General features: G+C 39.1%; 2 protein-coding genes across 2 annotated transcripts; both read right to left on the reverse strand.

Annotated features, from left to right (window-relative positions):
• Positions 1 to 814: 814 nt before the first annotated feature.
• saga (S-antigen; retina and pineal gland (arrestin) a) lies at positions 815 to 18954 on the reverse strand. The gene is made up of 16 exons (XM_042497356.1): positions 18920 to 18954; positions 17448 to 17530; positions 15661 to 15721; positions 15145 to 15189; positions 14274 to 14473; positions 13758 to 13817; positions 12997 to 13064; positions 11947 to 12082; positions 11189 to 11273; positions 10654 to 10726; positions 7357 to 7494; positions 6822 to 6899; positions 3640 to 3654; positions 2948 to 3000; positions 2161 to 2170; positions 815 to 938 (listed from the first exon to the last, which is right to left on the reverse strand). Exons 2-16 carry the CDS (start codon positions 17493 to 17495, stop codon positions 815 to 817), a joined length of 1194 nt encoding a protein of 397 aa, XP_042353290.1. The 5' UTR covers positions 17496 to 17530; positions 18920 to 18954.
• LOC121951126 (nuclear factor 7, brain-like) lies at positions 8337 to 9713 on the reverse strand. The gene has a single exon (XM_042497355.1). The coding sequence runs from the start codon at positions 9711 to 9713 to the stop codon at positions 8337 to 8339; it is 1377 nt and encodes a 458-aa protein (XP_042353289.1).
• Positions 18955 to 22805: the final 3851 nt, after the last annotated feature.

Below are 22805 nucleotides of genomic sequence, written 5' to 3' on the forward strand. Positions count from 1 at the left end.
ATTCAGAAACTTCTGTTGAACCTTTTTACACGAAGATCACGTTTAAGTGCCGCTGCAGAGACCCTTCTTTACCCCTCCTACTCCAGTGTCCGATTTTAGACAGCATGCCGGCATCACAAAAGCAAAAGAGGCGTGACACGTAACAGCAGCATGACATAAAACATCTGCGTCTGCAGCACGTTTTAAACAGTCAGTAAAAATGTTTTAGTGTCCTTGGTATATGGCGGCGGATCTCATCCTCCGCTCGGAGGGTGAAGAGCTCCTGGACCTCATTGTTTTCCCAATTTGTTGGCTTTTTCGACCTCTGTTTTTCTTCAAAGTTAGTTGCTAACTGCTGCTTTATACATCACACACATAACATGCCATGAAAACATCACACCCGTCCTGCCAGCTGTCCTGTCTTTACAGAAACTGTTTGGACGCATTTACTAACTTTTGAGGTGGCGCAAAGACAAGAACTCTGTTTCTGCAATTATACCTTTTATACAGAACAATGGGCACAACTGTTTAAAATACCCCCTTTGAAGGCAGCCTAGAAGAGGGTTGTGTTTCATCCGGCACATTTGCAGGTGATAAGTCTGTATTTAAACAAATTTAGTAACATTATTGCCATGAAAAATAAAGGCAAAGTCAGCGTATGGCCAGCTTTAGCGCACTTAGTGAAGTACATCTTAGTTTCACTAGAACATGCAAAATCACAGGTGTGGTCCATTAATTAAAGCTCCGATTTTTCATTTCTAGCACAAACTCTGAGGCGACTCAAAGTCCCAGCTGTCTTTGTTTCAGCTATCGCCACTCTGGCCGACACGCTCTTTTATTTTTCTTTGGGCGCCATCTCGTCACCGCCCGACACGTTTCCGTCTTCGTCCTCGTCATCGATCATTCCTTTCAGGTAGGTGCGTTTGAACTCCTGAAACTCCATCTCCTCCTCCATCTCACTGCAGGCAACAGACAGGCGACAGCAGAGTCAGAGAGGAACTGCTCACGCTCACTATCAGAGCGGGATTTATCACAGAGAAGGTCGAGTAATGACGAAAACAGACGTGAGCATTGACCTTTGACTTCATCAAATGATCATTAAACCACTGAAGGCACGCCACATTATTTTGCCATTCGTCTGCAGTTTTTCTGAAGTATTTCTGGAGACTGATCACATGACTCACAGCTGCAGCTAAGTATTGGTTGAATCATCTGCACAAAAGACGAGCTGTGTTAGAAAATATCTGGTTCTTTGATTATAAAGTAAAAAGATATAAGAAAAAAACCCTGACTCCCATTTATGCAAAAAACATCCAATCACAGAGAAATAAAGTCAGAGTTTGCTGGATTGACACACCTGATAACAGCAGCTGAGGCTCATTAACAATCCACCAAACTGACCAACAGATTAACCAGAATCATCGAGAGCTGCCTCAAGTTTCTTTGCTCAGTAACATAAAGTATAAAGTATGCACTTGCGTACTGCTGCACATCTTTAAAATGTTGTATTTTTCTTAATTTAATGCATTTTATTTGCTCTATTTTTATGCTTATTTTATTAATAATGTCATTGAGTTACATTTTTATTTATTACATTTTCCATTTTATGTTATGCATTCTGTGCACTAAATTTTTATCCTTATTTTATCTTACTTTTTGAAGTATTATCAAGGATTTTATCGATTTAAAGATGCATCCTATGTAATCTATTCTGATTTTAGATTTTTTAATGGATTTTTGTCTTTTATTTGTTTTGATGTGAAGCACTTTGGTGACTTTATTTGTCTTGTGAAGCACATTGGGCTGCATTTCTTGCATGAAAAGTGCTATACAAATAAGGTTTATTACTATCATTATTATTATTATTAGAATTATTATTATTATTATTACTATTATTAAAGTTTGAAGGAAATCTTTAAATGGGAATACAGAGTTCAGATAAACAGTTCTGGAGTCAGCGAGTCGTCTGACACAATGAACTCAACAGACAGGACATTTCCAAAAAACGTCACAATAAACACAACAATGTTGACCTTCAGGCCCAATGAGAAGAGCTGCTGTCTGATTCAAGCAGTCCTGTTAAATAATTCATATTAACTCCAAAGGAATGATGCTTATTTAAGAGCAAATAGGACTAAAAAGTCTAATTCAAAGAATTTTCTCTGCTTGGAAACGTCTTACCTCTCCTTCACTGTTGGCAGCCATAAAGACAAAAAAAGATAATCACATAGGGTTTAGTTAGTCGAGTTCTGTTACTAGATGTGAAAATGGTGTATAAAGACTTTTCTACAAATGGTTAAACACACCTGTTATATAGTTAAGTTAGAGCAGACGTTCTGAAAGTCCAGATTCGGATCAGATTGGAAGTCAATCCAGACTCAGCCGAAACCCTCGCATTAGGAATGCAAAAATGTAATGTAATGAAGTGTATGTTTCCTACTTTGAAAATAAAAGTTCTTATCAATAAATCGTGTTTTGTAGAATATAGTCTATCTGGAGATTGATACAGCGATTATGGCCCGAAATTAAGCCTTTCACATAATCGTTTCCCATGTTTGACAGCCAGCGAGTGTATGACTTAAGTCATCGCCCGCCACAGTTCAAGGGCCGGCTATCAGGCGCACGTTCAAAATAACAAAGTTAGTTAACAGGCGTTCACGTTCTTTTCAGCGGGCACGATGAAGCAAGACTTTGGCTTTGGCGTCTTCTGTTAGTGAACATTACTTCCCAAACGAGGTGATGATGGTTTTCACTAATCGTTGCAGACCTTTGGCCTTAAAGAATATGAAGTTTGAGCACACTGCTTCAGAGTAACTCATGTCTTTAACTACATGTAGAGGATTTTGGTTAAAGCCACAAGTAATCAATAAAGAATCAACAGATGCATACAGCTGCTCTAAACAGACACACACACACACACACACACACACACACACACACACACACACACAGAGAAATGTTTGTTTACCTGCATCAGGTTTAGGATGCATCAGTTTGAAGGGAACTTCTAAGCCGACTTCACTGCAACACAAACCAAATGAAAACTCACTGCAGCTGCGTTGATGAATTCATACACAAAACGTGATGTTACACAAAATGTCCAACAAAGACGTCAGGTTAATAAACATGCGCTAACCTGAAACAAAAAAATCCTAGTAAAAGCTTTAAAATAATAGCATGTTACTCTCTCAAAACAATATAACATGATTTAATTAAAATAATGATGCATTGTATTAATAAGCGCCTCTAAAGCACTCAAAGACACCTTGAAGAATTAAAAGCAAGCAGCTGAGTCGCAGAAAGCTTCGGACACTTAAATTCATCACTGGGGTCGACAGATTATCAGCTTTGTAACCGATGTTTTTAAAGATAAGTTGCAAGACAACTCAATACTTTGATATATATATAAAAAAATGCAACACTAATGAAAAGCACTAATGAAAAGCAGAACTGGCGTTATAGAGATCAAAAATTAATTTCACTGACTTTTACGTCACAACAGCATTAATTCACAGTTTTAAACATTTGCCGGCTGTTTGTTTTATATTAAGAAATTTTTCTCAAAAGGCAGAAAAATAACATGCGGTCATTAATATCCATCTACAGCTTCCGGCTATTCTACACACTGCTGCTGATGAAGAAAAGCAGACATGAACTCACCTTGATCCCATCATCCTGAGCGCAGCAGTGACGAAGAGGAAAATTGGGATAAATAGAAAAACAATTATGTTGGATGTTTTGATTTCAACGCACCGACAGCGAACACTTGAAAGACGACAACAGACGCAGGCGGCGAGTTTAGAGTCGACCCAAACAAAATGTGCGGCTTTAGTTACTTTTGAGTTTCGTCTCCCATTTCTGTCCAGTAAAAACACGTGATTATCTGTTTTCTCCAGATGTGTCGATGCTGAATGTTTGTGATGTGCTGAGAATTTCTCCTACTTTTTAGGCTAAAAACTGGAAAATGCATCATTTCTGTTTGTTTTTGTTTTTTTAAGAGACTGGTGGTTAAGGCTTAAGGTTTTGTCATGATATCACTGTGTTTTTACATGCTACGTACAATGTATTTATTTATTTTTTATAATAAGTCTGGGATATGTTAATGATTAGCAGCAGCATTTATTTTGATACATTATGATTTTTTGTTGAGAGTCAAATACTCACAGTCATACTGCTCTGCACACAATATGCCCTTTTCAAAATCAGGCTATAAAAAATACTATACATTTTTGTGATTTTCTACTTTCATTTAGTTATTTTTTTAACCATCAGTCCTAAATATCAAATACTCATTCATTTTCAGAATTTTAACCAATGCCAATATGTTTTTTACTTTAAAAAACTGAATGATGTTGAGTGTCCTCCGTGCTCAGTGTGTGAGTGTAGCTGCCGACAGTCTGGGATATGTCAGTGTGTGAGTGTAGCTGCCGACAGTCTGGGATATGTCAGTGTGTGAGTGTAGCTGCTGACAGTCTGGGATATGTCAGTGTGTGAGTGTAGCTGCTGACAGTCTGGGATATGTCAGTGTGTGAGTGTAGCTGCTGACAGTCTGGGATATGTCAGTGTGTGAGTGTAGCTGCTGACAGTCTGGGATATGTCAGTGTGTGAGTGTAGCTGCTGACAGTCTGGGATATGTCAGTGTGTGAGTGTAGCTGCTGACAGTCTGGGATATGTCAGTGTGTGAGTGTAGCTGCTGACAGTCTGGGATATGTCAGTGTGTGAGTGTAGCTGCTGACAGTCTGGGATATGTCAGTGTGTGAGTGTAGCTGCTGACAGTCTGGGATATGTCAGTGTGTGAGTGTAGCTGCTGACAGTCTGGGATATGTCAGTGTGTGAGTGTAGCTGCTGACAGTCTGGGATATGTCAGTGTGTGAGTGTAGCTGCTGACAGTCTGGGATATGTCAGTGTGTGAGTGTAGCTGCTGACAGTCTGGGATATGTCAGTGTGTGAGTGTAGCTGCTGACAGTCTGGGATATGTCAGTGTGTGAGTGTAGCTGCTGACAGTCTGGGATATGTCAGTGTGTGAGTGTAGCTGCTGACAGTCTGGGATATGTCAGTGTGTGAGTGTAGCTGCTGACAGTCTGGGATATGTCAGTGTGTGAGTGTAGCTGCTGACAGTCTGGGATATGTCAGTGTGTGAGTGTAGCTGCTGACAGTCTGGGATATGTCAGTGTGTGAGTGTAGCTGCTGACAGTCTGGGATATGTCAGTGTGTGAGTGTAGCTGCTGACAGTCTGGGATATGTCAGTGTGTGAGTGTAGCTGCTGACAGTCTGGGATATGTCAGTGTGTGAGTGTAGCTGCTGACAGTCTGGGATATGTCAGTGTGTGAGTGTAGCTGCTGACAGTCTGGGATATGTCAGTGTGTGAGTGTAGCTGCTGACAGTCTGGGATATGTCAGTGTGTGAGTGTAGCTGCTGACAGTCTGGGATATGTCAGTGTGTGAGTGTAGCTGCTGACAGTCTGGGATATGTCAGTGTGTGAGTGTAGCTGCTGACAGTCTGGGATATGTCAGTGTGTGAGTGTAGCTGCTGACAGTCTGGGATATGTCAGTGTGTGAGTGTAGCTGCTGACAGTCTGGGATATGTCAGTGTGTGAGTGTAGCTGCTGACAGTCTGGGATATGTCAGTGTGTGAGTGTAGCTGCTGACAGTCTGGGATATGTCAGTGTGTGAGTGTAGCTGCTGACAGTCTGGGATATGTCAGTGTGTGAGTGTAGCTGCTGACAGTCTGGGATATGTCAGTGTGTGAGTGTAGCTGCTGACAGTCTGGGATATGTCAGTGTGTGAGTGTAGCTGCTGACAGTCTGGGATATGTCAGTGTGTGAGTGTAGCTGCTGACAGTCTGGGATATGTCAGTGTGTGAGTGTAGCTGCTGACAGTCTGGGATATGTCAGTGTGTGAGTGTAGCTGCTGACAGTCTGGGATATGTCAGTGTGTGAGTGTAGCTGCCGACAGTCTGGGATATGTCAGTGTGTGAGTGTAGCTGCCGACAGTCTGGGATATGTCAGTGTGTGAGTGTAGCTGCCGACAGTCTGGGATATGTCAGTGTGTGAGTGTAGCTGCCGACAGTCTGGGATATGTCAGTGTGTGAGTGTAGCTGCTGACAGTCTGGGATACGTCAGTGTGTGAGTGTAGCTGCTGACAGTCTGGGATATGTCAGTGATCATCAGCTACATTGACTGTGACAGGTCACCTAGTGGAAATAGCATGTATTTCCTCCATATGCCAAATATGGTCAAAATGACCAGCATGTATTTCCTCCATATGCCAAATATGGTCAAAATGACCTCATCAGGTGGAAAATAGTCAAAATGACAAATTCAGAGTCAAAAGCCCAGAATGACACCCAGAAATAATACAAGTCCTGTTTTTCTGCTCTGATGGCTGTGGGATCAAAAATGTCAGTTTGAATGGGTTTCAATGGAGCATTTTTGGACCTGAACAGTCTGAATGTAACTATTTAGTTTCCACAGTGTATTTTAGACTTATTGTAGGAGCTGAGCTGCAAATTCACTGATTACACTCAGATACACAATCTGGACTACATTTAGGACACATGCATCAGCACACACACAGTTATCACAACAGGAAGAGTGAAAAGGCATAAAAATATGACACCAGTGATGTTTTTCAAAACATCTTGGCAGGTCAGGGCTTCAGGACACTTGGATTACTGATTAGTAATTACTAATGTTTTTTGTCACCAATTGGACAGCAATTTTGTCTGTAATGTGTCCTCAAAGGTAGCCAAACATCATAACCAAACACACACACACACACACACACACACACACACACACACACACACACACACACACACACACACACACACAGAGCACTGACCCTCCAACGATGAGCTTCACCATGATTCTGTACGACACCATGATCCCCAAAACTTCCTTCAGCACGCCTTCCTTGATACTGAAAGAGAGGAGACAGATTTTAGAGACACATTCACAGAAGGCGGGTTTTCATTAACCCTCAAATTGCACCAACTGAAATTGCAAACAGAAAATACACCGAATGGAAACGTCAGTTTTGGAAAAAAAACACTCCCATTCATCACAAAAAAGTTATGCTGGCATGAGGTGATCAAGCAATCAGAAAAACCAAAATTTTGCAAAACTGCAACACTTTTCGCTTTTATAGCTCATATGATGTGCAACGCTGGGTGGCAGCAATTCCACTTTATGGATGGCCATGATTACTGGCACGTTTTCGCGAGAGCAAAGTCGCATAATATCACTCAATAGAAACGCAGTCATCTTAAAATTGTGTTTGATCAATATTTCTAAAATATAGCGTAAGTTTTGCTTAAATCTGTGATAATCTGTATTGTCTGAATGGAGGCAGGTCGTGTCTCCGAGTGTTTGCTCACATGCTGGACGACGCCAGGTTGGTGTCCTCATGCTTCAGTTTGCCGTCCAGAGCGATGCCCCTCCTCTCCCTGTTGTTGGCCAGCACAGGCAGCAGCTTGTAGACTTTCTGCAGGGTCGCTCCGGGAGACACCGAGTCCCTGAGACATGGAGACACGGACGCATTTTAAATCTTAATGTAAAGTGCAGCAATCAAGCGCTACACCCAAAAAACAGAGCAACGGATTACAACTTATTTAATTTCATTAAAGAGCCTCGAAATCTTAATGTTTTGACTCGGCTCAGTTGTATTTAAGAAAAACAGTAAGATTTAAGGAAGGATCAGGATGAAGTGTAATAAACATGATGAAATGCAACACATACTGTAAACTGATTAATTTTCCATCACTGACAAGTTTGATTTCACACTCAAACAATATACGAACCTGAAAGGCTTTTGAAGTTTTCTGAAAACTTTATTTACTTCATGTATCACTTTATTGAGACTTTCTTTTTCAAAGATACATCACATCGTGCTTTACAAGGCCACATCACAAATTAAATGTGAACTTATTGTATGACATTAAAATCACCTAAAATTTAACCTCAAACAACAGTTTATAGCATGAAAATGGAGTGGAAACACAGTAAGTTTACATGCTCGATAAGAAAAGTCACAATTTTTCACAATTATAAACAAAAGACAAAGTCATACATACAGAACAAATCATACTGATGTATCATATTTTTTATAGCCTGGTTTTGAAAAGTGCATTTTGTGTGCTGAGCGATTTGAGTTTGAGTATTTGACACTGCACAAAAAATAATAATGTATAAAAATATAAAAAAATAATCAGACATATAAGGGTTAAGTAAATGCAACAATAAGATCTAATGTTAACATATATTAACATGTATTAAGTTATATTTAATCTCCTTTTTTTGGGCAAAAGGTTCTCCAGAGTATTTTTCTGAGATCAACCTGTGAGATTTGACAGTGTCGTCATCGTACAGTCACAGAGACCGTCGCTGGTAAAACCTTCAGAGGAAGTTTATCTCCCGTGTTAAAGTAAGGAAACATCCTCTCAGTGAAAGTGTGTGTGAAGGTGTGTATGTGTGTGTTAGTGTCGACATCAGAGAACGACAGCTTTCCTCCGTTCCAGTCCAGATTCACTCGGATCCTCTCGAACTTGCGCCGCACCGGGAGGACTGTGGTTGGATGTGACGGCGAGAACGCCGAGTATTCACCTTCATCCAACCAAATTCTCCATAATCCAGAGTGTATGACTCCTTTCCTGTGGACGGACTCCGATAACACTCCCAGCTCCCAGTCTGTATTGTCTCCAACCTGGACGTCCCAGCTGTGAGTCCCTGAGTTAAAGCCCTCGGAGCCGAGGACAGCCCAGTATTCAAACCTCTCTGGATTATCAGGGAGCTGCTGTCTCTGTCCTCCTGGTCTCACGCTGGTCAGATCTTCAGACAGGACGAGTCTTGGATCAGCGGTGTTTGGGTCCAGGATCAGAGGACTGTAGGAGACCGTGTCCTTCATCTTGTTCCAGATGTTGAAGGTGAGGTTGCCCAGGTGTTTGGCCTCGTCTATCAGAGCTCCTGAGAGCAGCTGTGGATCCTCCAGCAGGGGGCGCTGCTGGACTCTGTCCACCGCAGCCTTGTATCTCTGCAGGAAGGAGACGTCTTCGGCTCTCAGCTCGTCCTCTGCGTCTCTGACCGTGTCTGAAAGAGCCGCTATCTCTCTGCTCAGAGCCTCCAGCTCCTCCTTCATCCTCTGACTCTTGTGCTCCTCTTCCTCCCTCAGTGCAGCCATCCTGGCCTCCTCTTCCTCCTCCAGAAACTGGTGGAGCTTCTTAAACTGCTCCTTAATCTGCGTCTCTGTGCGTCGGGCCTGGACCTTCATGTGAGCTGCTGTTGGATCAAACTCCTCTTTAACTCGTTCATAAAACTTTAACTTCTTTTTTAGGACCTCCAGAGTTTCCCGAAGTTTCTTCTTGTGTTGTCGTGCAGCTTCATCGACGGGTCTGAACGTGTGGTCGGCGTGTTTTTCTGAATCTCTGCAGACGACACACGTCGGCTGCTGATGGTCCAGACAGAAGAGTTTGAGTTTCTCCGAGTGCAGCCTGCAGAGAGACGTCTGATCTCTCTGCTGTAAGAAACTCTCACACAGGTTCTTTAAAGCCAAGTTAGTAGCTGGGAAGCCTCTTGAATGTCTCCCCTGACAGAGTGGACACTCTTGGATCGGTTTCTGTGTCCACCAGCTCTGAAGACAGTCTTTACAGAAGCTGTGGCTACAGGTCAGGATGACAGGATCTTTAAAGACGTCATGGCAGATGGGACAGCAGAGATTGTCCTCTAGTCTGGAGGCCATTTAGTGTCTCAGTGAAGGTGAGCTGACAGCAGTCAGTCGTCCTGTCGCTCCCGTCTTCTCTTCAAATGTCGCAATAAGTTAGTTTGGATTTTTCTTCTCGTAAACGTCAGTGAGTCATCAAAAGGTTGAAGAGCAGTGGTTCCAGTCGTCCCTCCTTTAAACGTCCCTTCTCAGTGGAAATTTGTTATCAAGGTGATTTTCTCATCTTGAGTGCGTCTCTTCTCAGAAAGGCACAAGATTAACATCAGTTTCCTGGTCGGTGTCAGGTGAGTTAGAGCTTTACCTGTCCAGAGGTCGCTTTTATTTTGTGCGATAAAGCCACGACACTTAAGGAGCACGAGTTTTTCCAAGTTTCCTTCTGTTAATGTTCACCAAAATTATGAACCCTTGTGACAGTAATTTAGATGTGTTGCTCTCTGACGTCACTTCCTCTGAGCTGTTTCAGTATTATTATATTTAAAAAGATAAAAACCTGCATCTGATCCAACTCTGCATTTGTTTTCATTTCTACATACTTGTGATTATTCTGTTAGTTATATTGTCTTATCTTCTAATTTAATATGTACATGTATTAATCTTATTATCATAAGCTTTTTATGGTCAGCGCATTTAGCTGCCTGAAGGAGATGGGTGATTCTTGTGTCTAATAATGTAATGAAAGTTTGATTTGCTTATCTTATGTCACATCTGATCTGTACGTACAGATGTATTAATCCTCTGGCAGTACAGACAGCCACAAAACTAAAATTAAACTTTTAACTTTTTGGGGGGATTCTCATTAGCAAAACATTTGATTTCTACATGACGTCACTCAGCTGTGCACATGAAGCTCAGTTTTTCTTTTCATTGCGAGTGAAAGCACACGCTGATTCAGATTTAAAGACGTGTGATGCTGAAACTCTTGTAATTAGTGTAAAATCTTGTGTGAGCTGTGACTTACCCGGGCTCCTCGATGGCCACAGATTTGACATAGCTGTCATTGGAGTACAACACCACCGTGGAGACCTGATCCACTGAGGACAACACGAGAAGAAATTATAATTATTTTTAATTATTCACTCATATTGTTGTTTATTTATTCATCAGCAAGGGTTGTTTGCAGTTTAGTCATATGCTTGTTTATAAAATGAGAAATAAAGTTCTTCCTCTACCACGACAAAGAAACATGACTTAGAGGAAGGCCTCCAAAACAACACCCCCCGTTCACACTGGAGGCTCATTTCTCCGTTCAGCAAGTGAACAACTAAAGAAGTGCGACCAAATCATACGCTGGTGTGACGAGCTGAGAAAGTTGGTAGCATTAGTGCTGCCCGTGGAAAAGCTGCTTTAAAGCTACATTTAAACTCATTCATGCAACAAAAATCAAACAGGTAGTCTACGGGCGTCGCGTAACTTTCTTCATATTACAGTGTGAGCGTAACTGAAGTGATGAACATCCCTCCTCTTGAGAAGAAAACACGAGCGGTCACGTTTACCAGACACGATGATGTTCTTGATGTTTTTGCTGGAGTTGTTCGTGACGCTGACGTGCACGTTGATGACTTCACCGTGGTAGTACACCTTAAAAACAAGAGGTAAGGTCAGAGAACGGGAACAAACGTCGACATGTTTTCATACAAACAATGACGGCACGTTACTGCACCTGTTTACATGATATACTCTGCTACGTGTAGCTACATCAGCCTGGTTAATGATGTTGTTGGTGTCTGTCTGAGTTTGGATCACATGGTTAGGGCTGAGCGATATGGCTTTAAAATATTATCGCAATATTTTAAAATGTCCTTTAAACTAGTGTTAACTACTAAAATAAAAAAGTACTGAATGAAGTGCAGTTACAATAAAGTTACAATAAAGTAGCTACACTACTGTTATAATAAGGTTATAAGGATGCTAAATAAAGTACTTTCATAATGAATTCATATTTAATTTTTCTTGTGGCTGATAAAAACCACGTAACGATTTATACTCGATGGTCGCGATGTCATTTTATACACTGCACATGGAACAAGCCGCGATACATCAAGTATATCGGATATATCTCCCGACCCGACAGGTGACTTTTCATTGTAGAAAGTGCCGCAGAAATGACGAGTTCTGTTAGCATTATGTGAACCGGCCATAAAAAATCCCACCCACTGAGACTTAAGATGCTGCGGCTGGTTTTTGAAAAAGTAAAGAAAAACATTCAGAAATTGTCTTTTCAGCTACAGATAATTATGAAGCAACAGCACACCTCTTTGTCCAGACTGGCCTTGACATGAAGCGGTTTATCCGACATGACAAAGTCCCTGGTGGTTTCCACGGACGGCGCCTCGCCCTCGTTCTCCGGAGCGTACTGGACCTTCCTGATCATCAGCTTCACTGTGCTCCTGTTGGACAGAGAAATCATCAAAACGTCTGGGGAGGATTTCTTTTAGGTCTCACTTCCACTGCACAAAATAAAAACACTAACACCTGGCTTTTTAATGCAGTGAGAACGTGTTCAATCAGCATTCACAGCATTCACATACACTAACACGTCTGTCTCTGCCTCAGCAGCTAAAACACAGATCCGAATCAGTCTGCGTCAAGTCTGAAAGAGAGACTGAATAAGTCAAGTCAATTTTATTTATAAAACTCATTATCACAAATCACAATTTGCCTCAGAGGGCTTTACAGCATGTGACATCCCTCTGTCCTTAGACCCTCAAACTCCCCAAAAAACACTAATACATGAAAAAAAAAGGTAACTAAGTGAGAGATATATACAGAGAAGAAACCACTGAAAAGTTTTCACAGACCTGTTTCTGCAGTCTACTGTTTACCCGTTCTCCGGCCCGTCCCTGACGTCACATGAACACACCAGAGCGTTTCGATCCTACTTGGATCTTCGTCATCTCAAAATAACCTTTTAACGTGGATCTTCGTCAGTACAAAACCAAGTAGGATTGAAACGTTTCTCAAACAAACTCGTGTGGCATTGAGTATGTGTGCAGTGTTTTATCCTCGTATACACTGTTTTTGAATAGCCCTGCACCTACGTGATGTGCATAAAAATACCCTCTTTTAAACTCACCAAAACAGCCCACAAGTACACACGCTCGTCTGCTGCAGAGCCGTGAACAAGCTCTGCTCTACCGGCAATGGGAGAGGAGTCAATGGCCTATTTTTGCGGGTTTGCTGGTGAAAGAAAAGCCTGCGTGCATGCACCAATTTTGGAGGGAAAGGGGGACTGTTGACTCAAAGCAGTTTCATTGTTGTGAAAAAATAGAGATAATCTCAAGTTGGACCAGCGGAGACTCACCGTTTGCGTATTTTAGCGTCCTGGCTCTCAGCGCTGAACACTTTGATCTCAAACTCCACAGCACATTGCTACAGAAGAAGAGAAGACGAGGCGTCACCATCCTGTGGCGTGAAGCGTTTCCCCATATAATAAGACACCGCCACCAGGCCAAAAAAATGTTATTATGCCAAAAATAACGCCAAATATCCATTCCAGTATTCCCCCTACGTTCATTCTGAAGGTATTTGCTGATGGTGTTCTTCACCAATGTTTTAGAGGGAGGAAATAACTGGAATGAACAGCCAATCATGGATCTAATTTTATATCGATGTGAAGAGTGGTTCAAACACAGTATCTGCAGAGTTCAGACACGTAATTTGATTTTTTAAAATGATTTTTAACCAAATTTAAGACAAATAATCTTTTTTTCTTAATCAAGCATTGCAAGAAAGCATTAAAGTATATATGTTTGGGTGCAGAGGTTGTTTTACTTACAGATATGTGCAAGTATAAAGCAAAACAACCAAAAAATAGTATTGGTTTCAGGGGGTAAAAGACATCAGAAATGTGAACTTTTATGCAGAAGAGCTTGATTCATTTTGAAAAAAAAAAAAAGAAATAAAAGATGAATATATGAAATTAGATCAAAAGTTTGTGTCAATTAAGAGCTCAAAAGTTTGAAGACTATTAAAAGACTTTTGAGACCAAATATTTAGAATACTTAATTTAAGACCTTTTAAGGCCCTGCAGACACCCTGGGTGTAAGTGTATCGGGGTCTTACCTTGCCGACATCATGGGGCGCTGGCTGGAGAGCCACTGAGCAAGGCAGGTTGTCAGGAAACTGAGAGGAAAAAAACACAGGGTCAGTTTATGAATCAGACTTTACTGAGATTTTATGCTCTTTCTGAAAACACACGCAATAAAATTCCTGTTGATCGAGTAAAATAAGGAGCTGAATATAAAAACAAGCAATACATTAAATAAGCCCCATTCAGACTGTATTAATGTCTCTATGGGAGGGTGGATGATTTTAATAATTTTGCCTGCACCGTTTTCCAACAGATCTGAACGCACCAAAATCCCAAAAAACTACAGATAAAATGACGGGACAGAGGAAATAAATTCTGCTTCTTTCACTGTTGACACTAGAGTTGGTCTCTCAGTTTGATTAAAGGGACATTTTAAATTCAGGACTGTAATTTGTGTCTGATTTACTTCACTGTGCGTTTCCTCTGCAGTGCAGCTCTTATAAAAGCGCCTCCTCGCAGCCTGAGGTGAGCCTCTCATCACCCCTCACCTCGAAGAAGAATGGGTAGGCGTTGTCTCCCAGCTTGCGCAGCAGCTTGGCCTGCGTCCTGGTGTGGATTCCCTTCTCGCGGTCCTGCAGCGGCGGGTACACCTGGCGGGTGGACAGGTACAGCTCCCTGCGGAAGGCGATTCCCATCACGTCCATGTCGTCTCTGCCATATCGGAAGGTGCAGGACAGGGTGACAAACACTGGAGGACAGAGGACAGACACTCTGATCATCAGCTGTTCAAAGTCTGTGTCAATAATAAAATCAATAATAAAAACACCCGTATCACTCTGCACAAAAAAATGATATGAATACAAATTCAGGCTTTTTAAAGTATTACACATTATGATTTTCTACTTTCACTGAGTTCTTTGTTTTTTATCAAACATCAGTCCTAATCATAAATATTAAACATTCATTAATTTTCAGAATTTTCTTCTGAATTTTACCCATTTAAATACCAGGTTTTTGTCTTGACGCCACTACGTTTTTATAATGTTTTTAATATAATAATTTTTTTAACTTATTTTCAATATACTACATGCTAAGCAGATTTTTCTTTGCGTCTGGAATATGTCAATGCTTAGCAGCAACATTCATTTTCATGCATTATTATTTTTTGTGCAGTGTCAAATACACTCATAATGCACACAAAATGTGCTTTTCAAATTCAGTCTATATATATATATAAAAATACTATACATTAATGTGACTTTCTACTTTCACTGAGTCCTTTTTAACCAACCATGAATTGGTTTCAATAAACTACACACTGACGCAGGTGTGAGGATGGAAAAGACGTGCAGGTGACACCTGTTGAGGTTTGAGCGTCTTCAATTGATTGAATGAATGAAAGTGTGTTTGGGAACTGACCTTTCCTCCCCTGCAGAGCCTCAGGATCAATGATGATGACGCCATCTAGTGGAAAGAAAAGGTCAAAGGGAAAAATAATTATTTTTTAAATCATCAGGTGGAAAATAGTCAAAATGACAAATTCAGAGTCAAAAGCCCAGAATGACACCCAGAAATAATACAAGTCCTGTTTTTCTGCTCTGATGGCTGTGGGATCAAAAATGTCAGTTTGAATGGGTTTCAATGGAGCATTTTTGGACCTGAACAGTCTGAATGTAACTATTTAGTTTCCACAGTGTATTTTATCTTGCAAAACTTAATGTCAGAACACAGCGAAAATTATCATAAAATGAAGAACAACAAAAAAAAAGGAAAATGCACCAAACTACTTTAATAAAAGTAAAGCAGAGCTGGTTTGATGCATCAGGAAGCAGAAAGACGCTGCTGTCTGCAGACACGACGTTCAGGGACGTCACATCCGACACGTGACCGTGAGTTTACCGGTGACGATGATTATTATTAGTGAGAAAAACTCACCCACTGGATCCACAAAGTCGCCACGGTCAACAAAGTCTCTCTTCCCCATGTACACTCCAACCTGAAGCAGAAGAAGAAATACTTTGAAAATACAGCATTAATACAGAATTTGTCACTTTTTTGGGACAACGATATTTAAATGGGATGAGCGCCTTTTGGTGGTTTAGCATCTACACATACTAAAACAAAATACTTATTTTGGAATACTGAGTTTAGCTGCTAGAAAAAATCAATTACAATGAAATGGCTTCAGCAAGATGCCTGTGAAAATGTATATTTCCCCGAAAGGCTGTTCCTTTGATTAACCCCTTAGAGACTGTTTGGCGCATTTTAGGCACTTTTCATTCTTCTTTTTTTTTTTTTATAATTTTGGCTGTGTTCATGCATATGGCATATATTTTGGCAAGACTGTGTATTTTTGTTCAATCTTAAAAATAAATTCATACAAGCTAAGAGCAAAGTGCAGCATGAGCACTTCCAACAACAGAAAAGCATCTTTCAAAGTCCAACCTTCAGACCGTCACTGAGCACAACATTCAACATGTTTTATTGCAGAATTACTAAATACGGACAGAACTATTTTTTTCAGCCTTTGGGACAAACTTCAAAGACAACTAAAGACTGTGGTGCATCAAACGTGTCGGGTCAGACATTTGGTTATTAAACACAAACGGCGGTGTGAGCCGCCGTCTCCTGTAATCCCACATAAAGCCGTCGATCACACGCAGCTCAGCTCACGTTGGCGTGACTTTGCGTCGACCTCCTGAGGATCAACTGAGCTGCTTTACAGAATTAAATTCAGCGAGATGGAAAATTTCACGAAAAGACAAACATAATAAATCCACTGTATCTGATGCCAAAATCCTCTTTACTGTCAAACAAGCATGAGCACCAACCTTTAAAAACACTGAGGAGAGAGCAGGCAGGTCATCAGGGGTTATGGTTCATTAAAAAAATAATGCAAATTCATGCATTTGTAAATAAATCTGGTGTCATCATGACGTGTATTTTAAAACTCCAGCGTGCAGGATTTAGGGGATAGAAACTATCAGTGTGTTTTTTAGTGTTTAATCAGCTGAAAATATGAAAGGTCGTGTTTTCGTTACCTTAGAATGAGCCGTTTATATCTACACAGGTAGCAGGTCCTCGTTGACTGACATCGCCGTGTTGCACCGCCGTGTTTCTACAGTAGCCCAGAGCGGACAAACCAAACACTGCTGACAGATCGGGGCATTCACGGTTTCGGTTTGGTCATTGTCGTTAGAAGTGCCTTCAGGGACCGAAACCCCGTGTTAGACGGGCCACAAATTATTAAAGACCAGATGATCAATAAGCTCCGACGTTAACGGTCCTGTTACTGGTATTAAAGCTCTAAGAAAATATTTCTTGTTTATTTAGGTTACAATACGTTGTCTTTTTCAGTTTTAATTTCACTAACTCCGTTTCTAATCTGCAACAGGATCAACACATTTATTAATCGAAACTGACATTCAGAACCTCTAACAGACGTGATTACGTCGATTACGCTCCAAAGTCTGGTTAAACGTCTCACGAATTGATGCCGATGTTGCTCGTTCAAGTGCAACAACTCTTTTGCATGTAGGACCGATTTCCCAGAACACCACTCAGCAGAAACTTATGAAGATTGCAATTGTCTTTTGTCCATATTTCGAAAATATTGCTTGATTTCTGCACAAATCCGTGCTGGAAACCCGCCTCTTGTTCGACTGTGGACACCTGCAGTGCCTCATGTTTTAACCGAAGGTGCAGTCAGCGGTTTCACTCACCGACTTGTCCTTGCAAATCTTCTTGAAAACAACATTTTTTGGACTCATGTTGGTGCAGATCGAGGGCAGCGAGTCAGCGGTGCCTGAAAGACAGAGAGAGACACACGGGCATCGTATGAGTGATCTCTTACTTTGGTGTGTGGAATAAAAAAAATAAATACATAAAATAAAATCAAAATATCAAATCATGATCAGAATGTGTATTAACCCTTTGAAACCTGGATCCACATCAGCACTTAAACCTCTGAAACTGCAGCACTTTGATTTGATTTTGATCAAATACTTGGTAAACAGAGAATAAGCAACTCTGGCAAAAATATCCTGATAACTGCAAGAAATTAGGGAAAAAGGTGACAAGGAAATGACCTGAAAATTACAATTTTTAAAAAAATAAAAAGTAAAAAAAAAAAAAAAAGAAAGATTTTTTTTTTAATTAAGTTGACTACTATTACCAATTTCTGTGTTTACTGCTAATATTCTTTAGTTGTATTTACTCTTTTTGGTTTGGGTTGTTGTTGAGATTTTTATTTTGTAATTGTTTCTCTCTTGTTTAATTCTAATTTAAATTTTGTCTGGCCTCAGTTTGGTATAACTGTTTGGTTTTTATAGATATGCTGCCTCTGCAAGAAGCCCTTGTTGCTTCTGGTTTTCCATTTTTTGTCAAAGCACTTTGTGAAATATATGCAGTTTTTATTAATATTATTATTATTATTTATTCTCTGCTATATGATCTTTTAAAAATCGGACTCTTTTTTGTTTTTGTTTTTATTTGCTTGTTTTTGGAGAAGGGGATGTTTTGGTTTGTTTTTTTCTGTTAAATTTCAGTTTATCACTTTTTTTATTGCAATTTCTGACTTTGTATTATTCGCATTTTTTCAATTCTATTTAATTAAAAGCAACAACAACAAAACAAAAAAATTACGTTAACGGTTTCGTGAATAAGCACTCCGTACGTTGCGTGACTTTGTCGCGTAAAGGTAAACTGACCAAATAAAAACGTTATTTGATTGAGGTTTTTTTCACCGAGAGTTTTTTTGTTTGCAGTTTGGCCCAAAATGACAAAACAAGTATGTAGTTATTATATTTCCACCCTCTTTATCGCTACACTTTTAACGTTATATTACGTAAATTAGCTTAAATCTGAGTTCTGCGTAATGTTCGTATTTAAACGTTGGTTTCGGATCTGATTAAAATTTATCATCCCTGGCGAAAAAGAAACACCCGAAAGATCATTAAAACACAGTTTAAAGTCTAACCCACGTTCGGATAGCTGCGTATTAAAAAATATATATGATTTTGTTGTGTTTTCGTTGCTTAATTGACGCTGACTTTGTAACACGTTAGCTAACGTGGAGGGACGTTAGCTAGTTTAACGTACGTGCCGAATCACAGACGGCGAGCTAACAAACACTCGACACTAGTCTGATTTTAACGTCACGCCTAATAATATTTTTATTTTTCCAGCCACATACCTGTGAACCAGGACCTCCGACACAGTCATCACCGAGCACCAACGCCGACATCTTTACCCAGAAACAGCGTCCCGGAACACCGCGTGACAGAGACGGAGTTGGTCGCTGGAACTACTTTTTTTTTTTTTTTTTTTTTTTTTTTTTAACCAAAGAAAATAGTCCCGTGAAAACGACTAGAGGCGTGTTTAATGGATTATGTAAACTGATTCTGGAAATTAGTTGCTGCCATTTAATTTTTGTGTAATATTTCATTTCTGTGAGCGCCGTTAACCGCTCTCCAGTCTGACGTTAACGGAGGCGGAGGCAGAAATCTCATTAGAGATACGGTTTCACCTGCGTATCAGTGGGCACGGTCAGCGGCGGAAACACAAACTGCACCTTTTAAAGGAGCAGCGTGTTTATTTATTTATTTATTTGTTTGTTTATTTATTTATTCGTTATTTGTCAATTCACACAGGCAATTAGAAGGACCAGTGGGCCATAGGATTGAATATTTTTTTTGTTTATTTAGTTAGCTAGTTAGGACTTTTATTTATTTATTTATTTGTTTAGTGAGTTAGTTAGTTAGTTAGATTCTTTGTTTGTTGTTAGGTCTTTTATAAATTGATTGATTGATTTAGTTAGTTATTTAGAATATAATTTATTTAGTTAGTTAGTTAGGACTTTTATTTATTTTTATTTCTTTGGTTAGTTAGTTAGTTAGTTAGTTAGGAGAACTTTAGTTGAGACTGAATCTCACTTTCTAATAATTCCTGGGTTTATCCATTTTCCAAATATTTAGAAACAGCCTTATATACGTTGGGAGAAAAGTCAGTGTGCAGTTTTAGCTGTAAATATGTGGAATATTATTATAAACGAGGAGAAACAAGCTCTGCACTAAATGTTTCTATGTAACTTAAACAGTATAATATGTGTCTAACATATTTCTGCAATGTATTTATTTATTTAATAATCAGTTATTTTGATTTGGAAAAAATGTGACAAACATTCATGACAATAAAGCTGATTTGATTTTGAATTTAGTTAGTTAGTTAGGCCTATTTATTTATCTTTTTATCCACTTATTTATGATGAAATGTGCGATTTGCAGTTGGCACACATGCCATTAAGGGGTATCAAGCAAGGAAGTTTGAAACAGAGTCACAAAGTAAAAAAAATGGCTTTTGCTGCATGCAACTGTAAACTATAAATATTATTTGGCAGCACTGTATGTTTATCTTTTTGTTTTTCTGTACTTATAGTAAAAGAAATCATGCATGTCATGCATTTTCTAATCAAGTAAGTTTGATTTTATTTATATCAGAGCCACAGATTTACCTCAAAGGGCTTCACAATATGAATAACAAACAGCATCACCTGCCCCGGGACACTCCATTCAGACAAAAACAATTATTTCTTAAACCATTAACGCTTGTTTTTTAGTCCTAGAGATTATATTTTCTTTAAACAAAGATGAAATCAAATCCAAACACAAACTGAGCTTTTCCACAGATATTTACAGGATATTTAAGATGTTAGTGCTTCTGTTAGATTTTTAAGACTAAAAAAAAAGCAAAGAAAATTAGATTTTTAAAATTCAGAGAGACTCACCTGTGTTGCAGCAGTGCAGGTGTGTTGTGGGATCAGAGGGGAGACCGGGGTCCGTCTGAGCGGCTCTATAAGTAAACACCTGCTGTCCGTCACAGACTCCTTCAGCCAATCAGGTGAACCGGCTGTGAACTTTGACCAACCCTCAGCGCCCTCCTCCTCCACGAACCACAACATCCAGACAGACAGGCATCCAGACAGACAGACAGACAGACAGACAGACAGACAGACAGACAGACAGACAGACTTCCTGTGAATGAGCCTCCTGAGAGGATTGCTGCTGGTTCCCCCTCCGTCAGCACAACAGGGTCAGATTAAAGCCTGAGAGAGAGCGACATGGAGCTCACCACTAAAACAATATATAAAAACTATACACACGCATGAAATATTCTGCATAAAAAGAAAACCCTTTAATGTCCACACGAAGAAAACAAGTCATGGTATTTTGTTGTATTTTATTTTATTTCATGTATATTTTATTTTTATTTGTACAACACCTGTCATACATATGGGAATAACATTTTTTTTAAAGAAAAAAAACCCATTGGTGTGTATTTCTATCGCAATGAAATGAAAAGAATATATAAATAATAACAATAATAATAATAATAATAATTATTATTATTATTATTATCGTTATTATTATTATTGTTATTGTTCAACAGGTTGAATGTGTTTTATTTTTATTTCTATTATTTCAATCATCACAAAAAAAAATATTTACTTATTTTCCGAAATGAACATAATAAAGTAAAATACACTTTAAGTAGGAGGACCTGGAGAACTTGTTCTTAGTTTCTTTTTTTGTCTGGTTTCATTTAAAATCTTTACTTGACTTTTTTATGTATGTTGTTTTTTTTTTTTGTTTTTTTTTTAGATATGGCAGAAAAACAACATTTTTTTCAGACCTCTGATATCGTCAGACCATGAGTTGGCGACCTGCGGGTCGAGCGGCAGGTTTGATCTGGTCTACAGTTTTTTATGTGTGAGGAGGTCTATAGATAGACTGAAGCTGTGGAGCTTTAATCCACAGTTCTGCCTGTCAGCAGCTGAACAGACAGGTGGATTACTGCACTGCAGTGCATTAATCATCGTTATTACACAGGAGATTACACACACACACACACACACACACACACACACACGACGTAACATACAAACACGTGTGCACTCCTAACCTGGTGATGCACTTCACTTTGAGCCCCTTTTATTCAACATTCATTCCAAATATGGAAAAAATATTGCTAACACACCAATTTTAAAATGTTAAATACTACTGTTCAAAATGACCACAATCACATCAAGTATATCACAAAATCTGTATTTGCAGCAGCGGGGGATAACTAAGTAAATTTACATAAGCACTATATTTAAATACAAATTAGAGGTATGTGTGCATTACATGAGTAATGCCTTTTCCTGCCACTTGATACTTTTACATCAAACCATTTAAGAGGGAAACATTGAACTTTTACTTTATATATTTATCTGATTAATTAATATTTTTGCATAAAACACAAGAGGAGTTTTTTAAATGTGATGTTTTGCTATTAAATTACACAGTTGTTTTAATGTGCAGCAGAAATGATCAGTTGAATAATAAACTATGGGCAGAAAATTAATGTGATTTTTTTCAAACTATTAGAATACATTTTTAAAGATTATTTAGATTATTAGGTATTAAATTAATAATTTATGTATAGTTTTTTCCATTGGGTTATTTTACTTTTAATACTTTGAGTACACGTTTCTGGTTGTACTCTCTTTTACTTAATTATCATTTTCAATGTAAGATTTTTTACCTGTAACACAGTATTTTAATTTTACTTAAGTACCTTTAAAAAAAAAAACCCCAGGACCTCACTGATATGTAAAACAAACTTTTTTATTCCGATAAAACAATTTCCAGACAGAATTACACAATCAACAACAATCATCTATTAATCTTTACGTATTCTCTAGATTTAGATTTTAAAAATCACGTCAGAAACTCTTAAAAAAATAAGCAAATATCTCACAGAGGACAGAAAAAGAAAACACAAGTCCATATTTTGTTAGACATTGCTCAGTAAATACGGTGTGTTTGGAGTGCATGTGACAGTGTGTGTAAATTCCTGTCATCACCGCATTGTGGGGACTGTCTTCCCATCTGGGGACAAACAGGACGCCTACAAAAACCAAATTTTTAGGGTTAAAAAGGTATATTATTTAACATAAGGTTAAAGTTAGAGTCATCACTAAATGAACAATGTCCTTAAATGTGTTCAGATGTGTGTGTGTGTGTGTGTGTGTGTGTGTG

Source organism: Plectropomus leopardus, chromosome 12, assembly GCF_008729295.1.
Source record: "Plectropomus leopardus isolate mb chromosome 12, YSFRI_Pleo_2.0, whole genome shotgun sequence".
Classification (NCBI taxonomy): domain Eukaryota; kingdom Metazoa; phylum Chordata; class Actinopteri; order Perciformes; family Serranidae; genus Plectropomus; species Plectropomus leopardus.

What these genes read in the sequence shown, in the direction of transcription:
- LOC121951126 (XM_042497355.1), bottom strand. Translation starts at nt 9,713, where the DNA reads ATGGCCTCCAGACTAGAGGACAATCTCTGCTGTCCCATCTGCCATGAC.
- saga (XM_042497356.1), bottom strand. Translation starts at nt 17,495, where the DNA reads ATGAGTCCAAAAAATGTTGTTTTCAAGAAGATTTGCAAGGACAAGTCG. An exon ending in GTGGCCATCGAGGAGCCCGG is followed by an intron (nt 7,495 to 10,653) that starts GTAAGTCACAGC and finishes TCCATGTCTCAG; the next exon opens with GGACTCGGTGTCTCCCGGAG. An exon ending in AACCTGGCGTCGTCCAGCAT is followed by an intron (nt 6,900 to 7,356) that starts GTGAGCAAACAC and finishes CCTCTCTTTCAG; the next exon opens with TATCAAGGAAGGCGTGCTGA.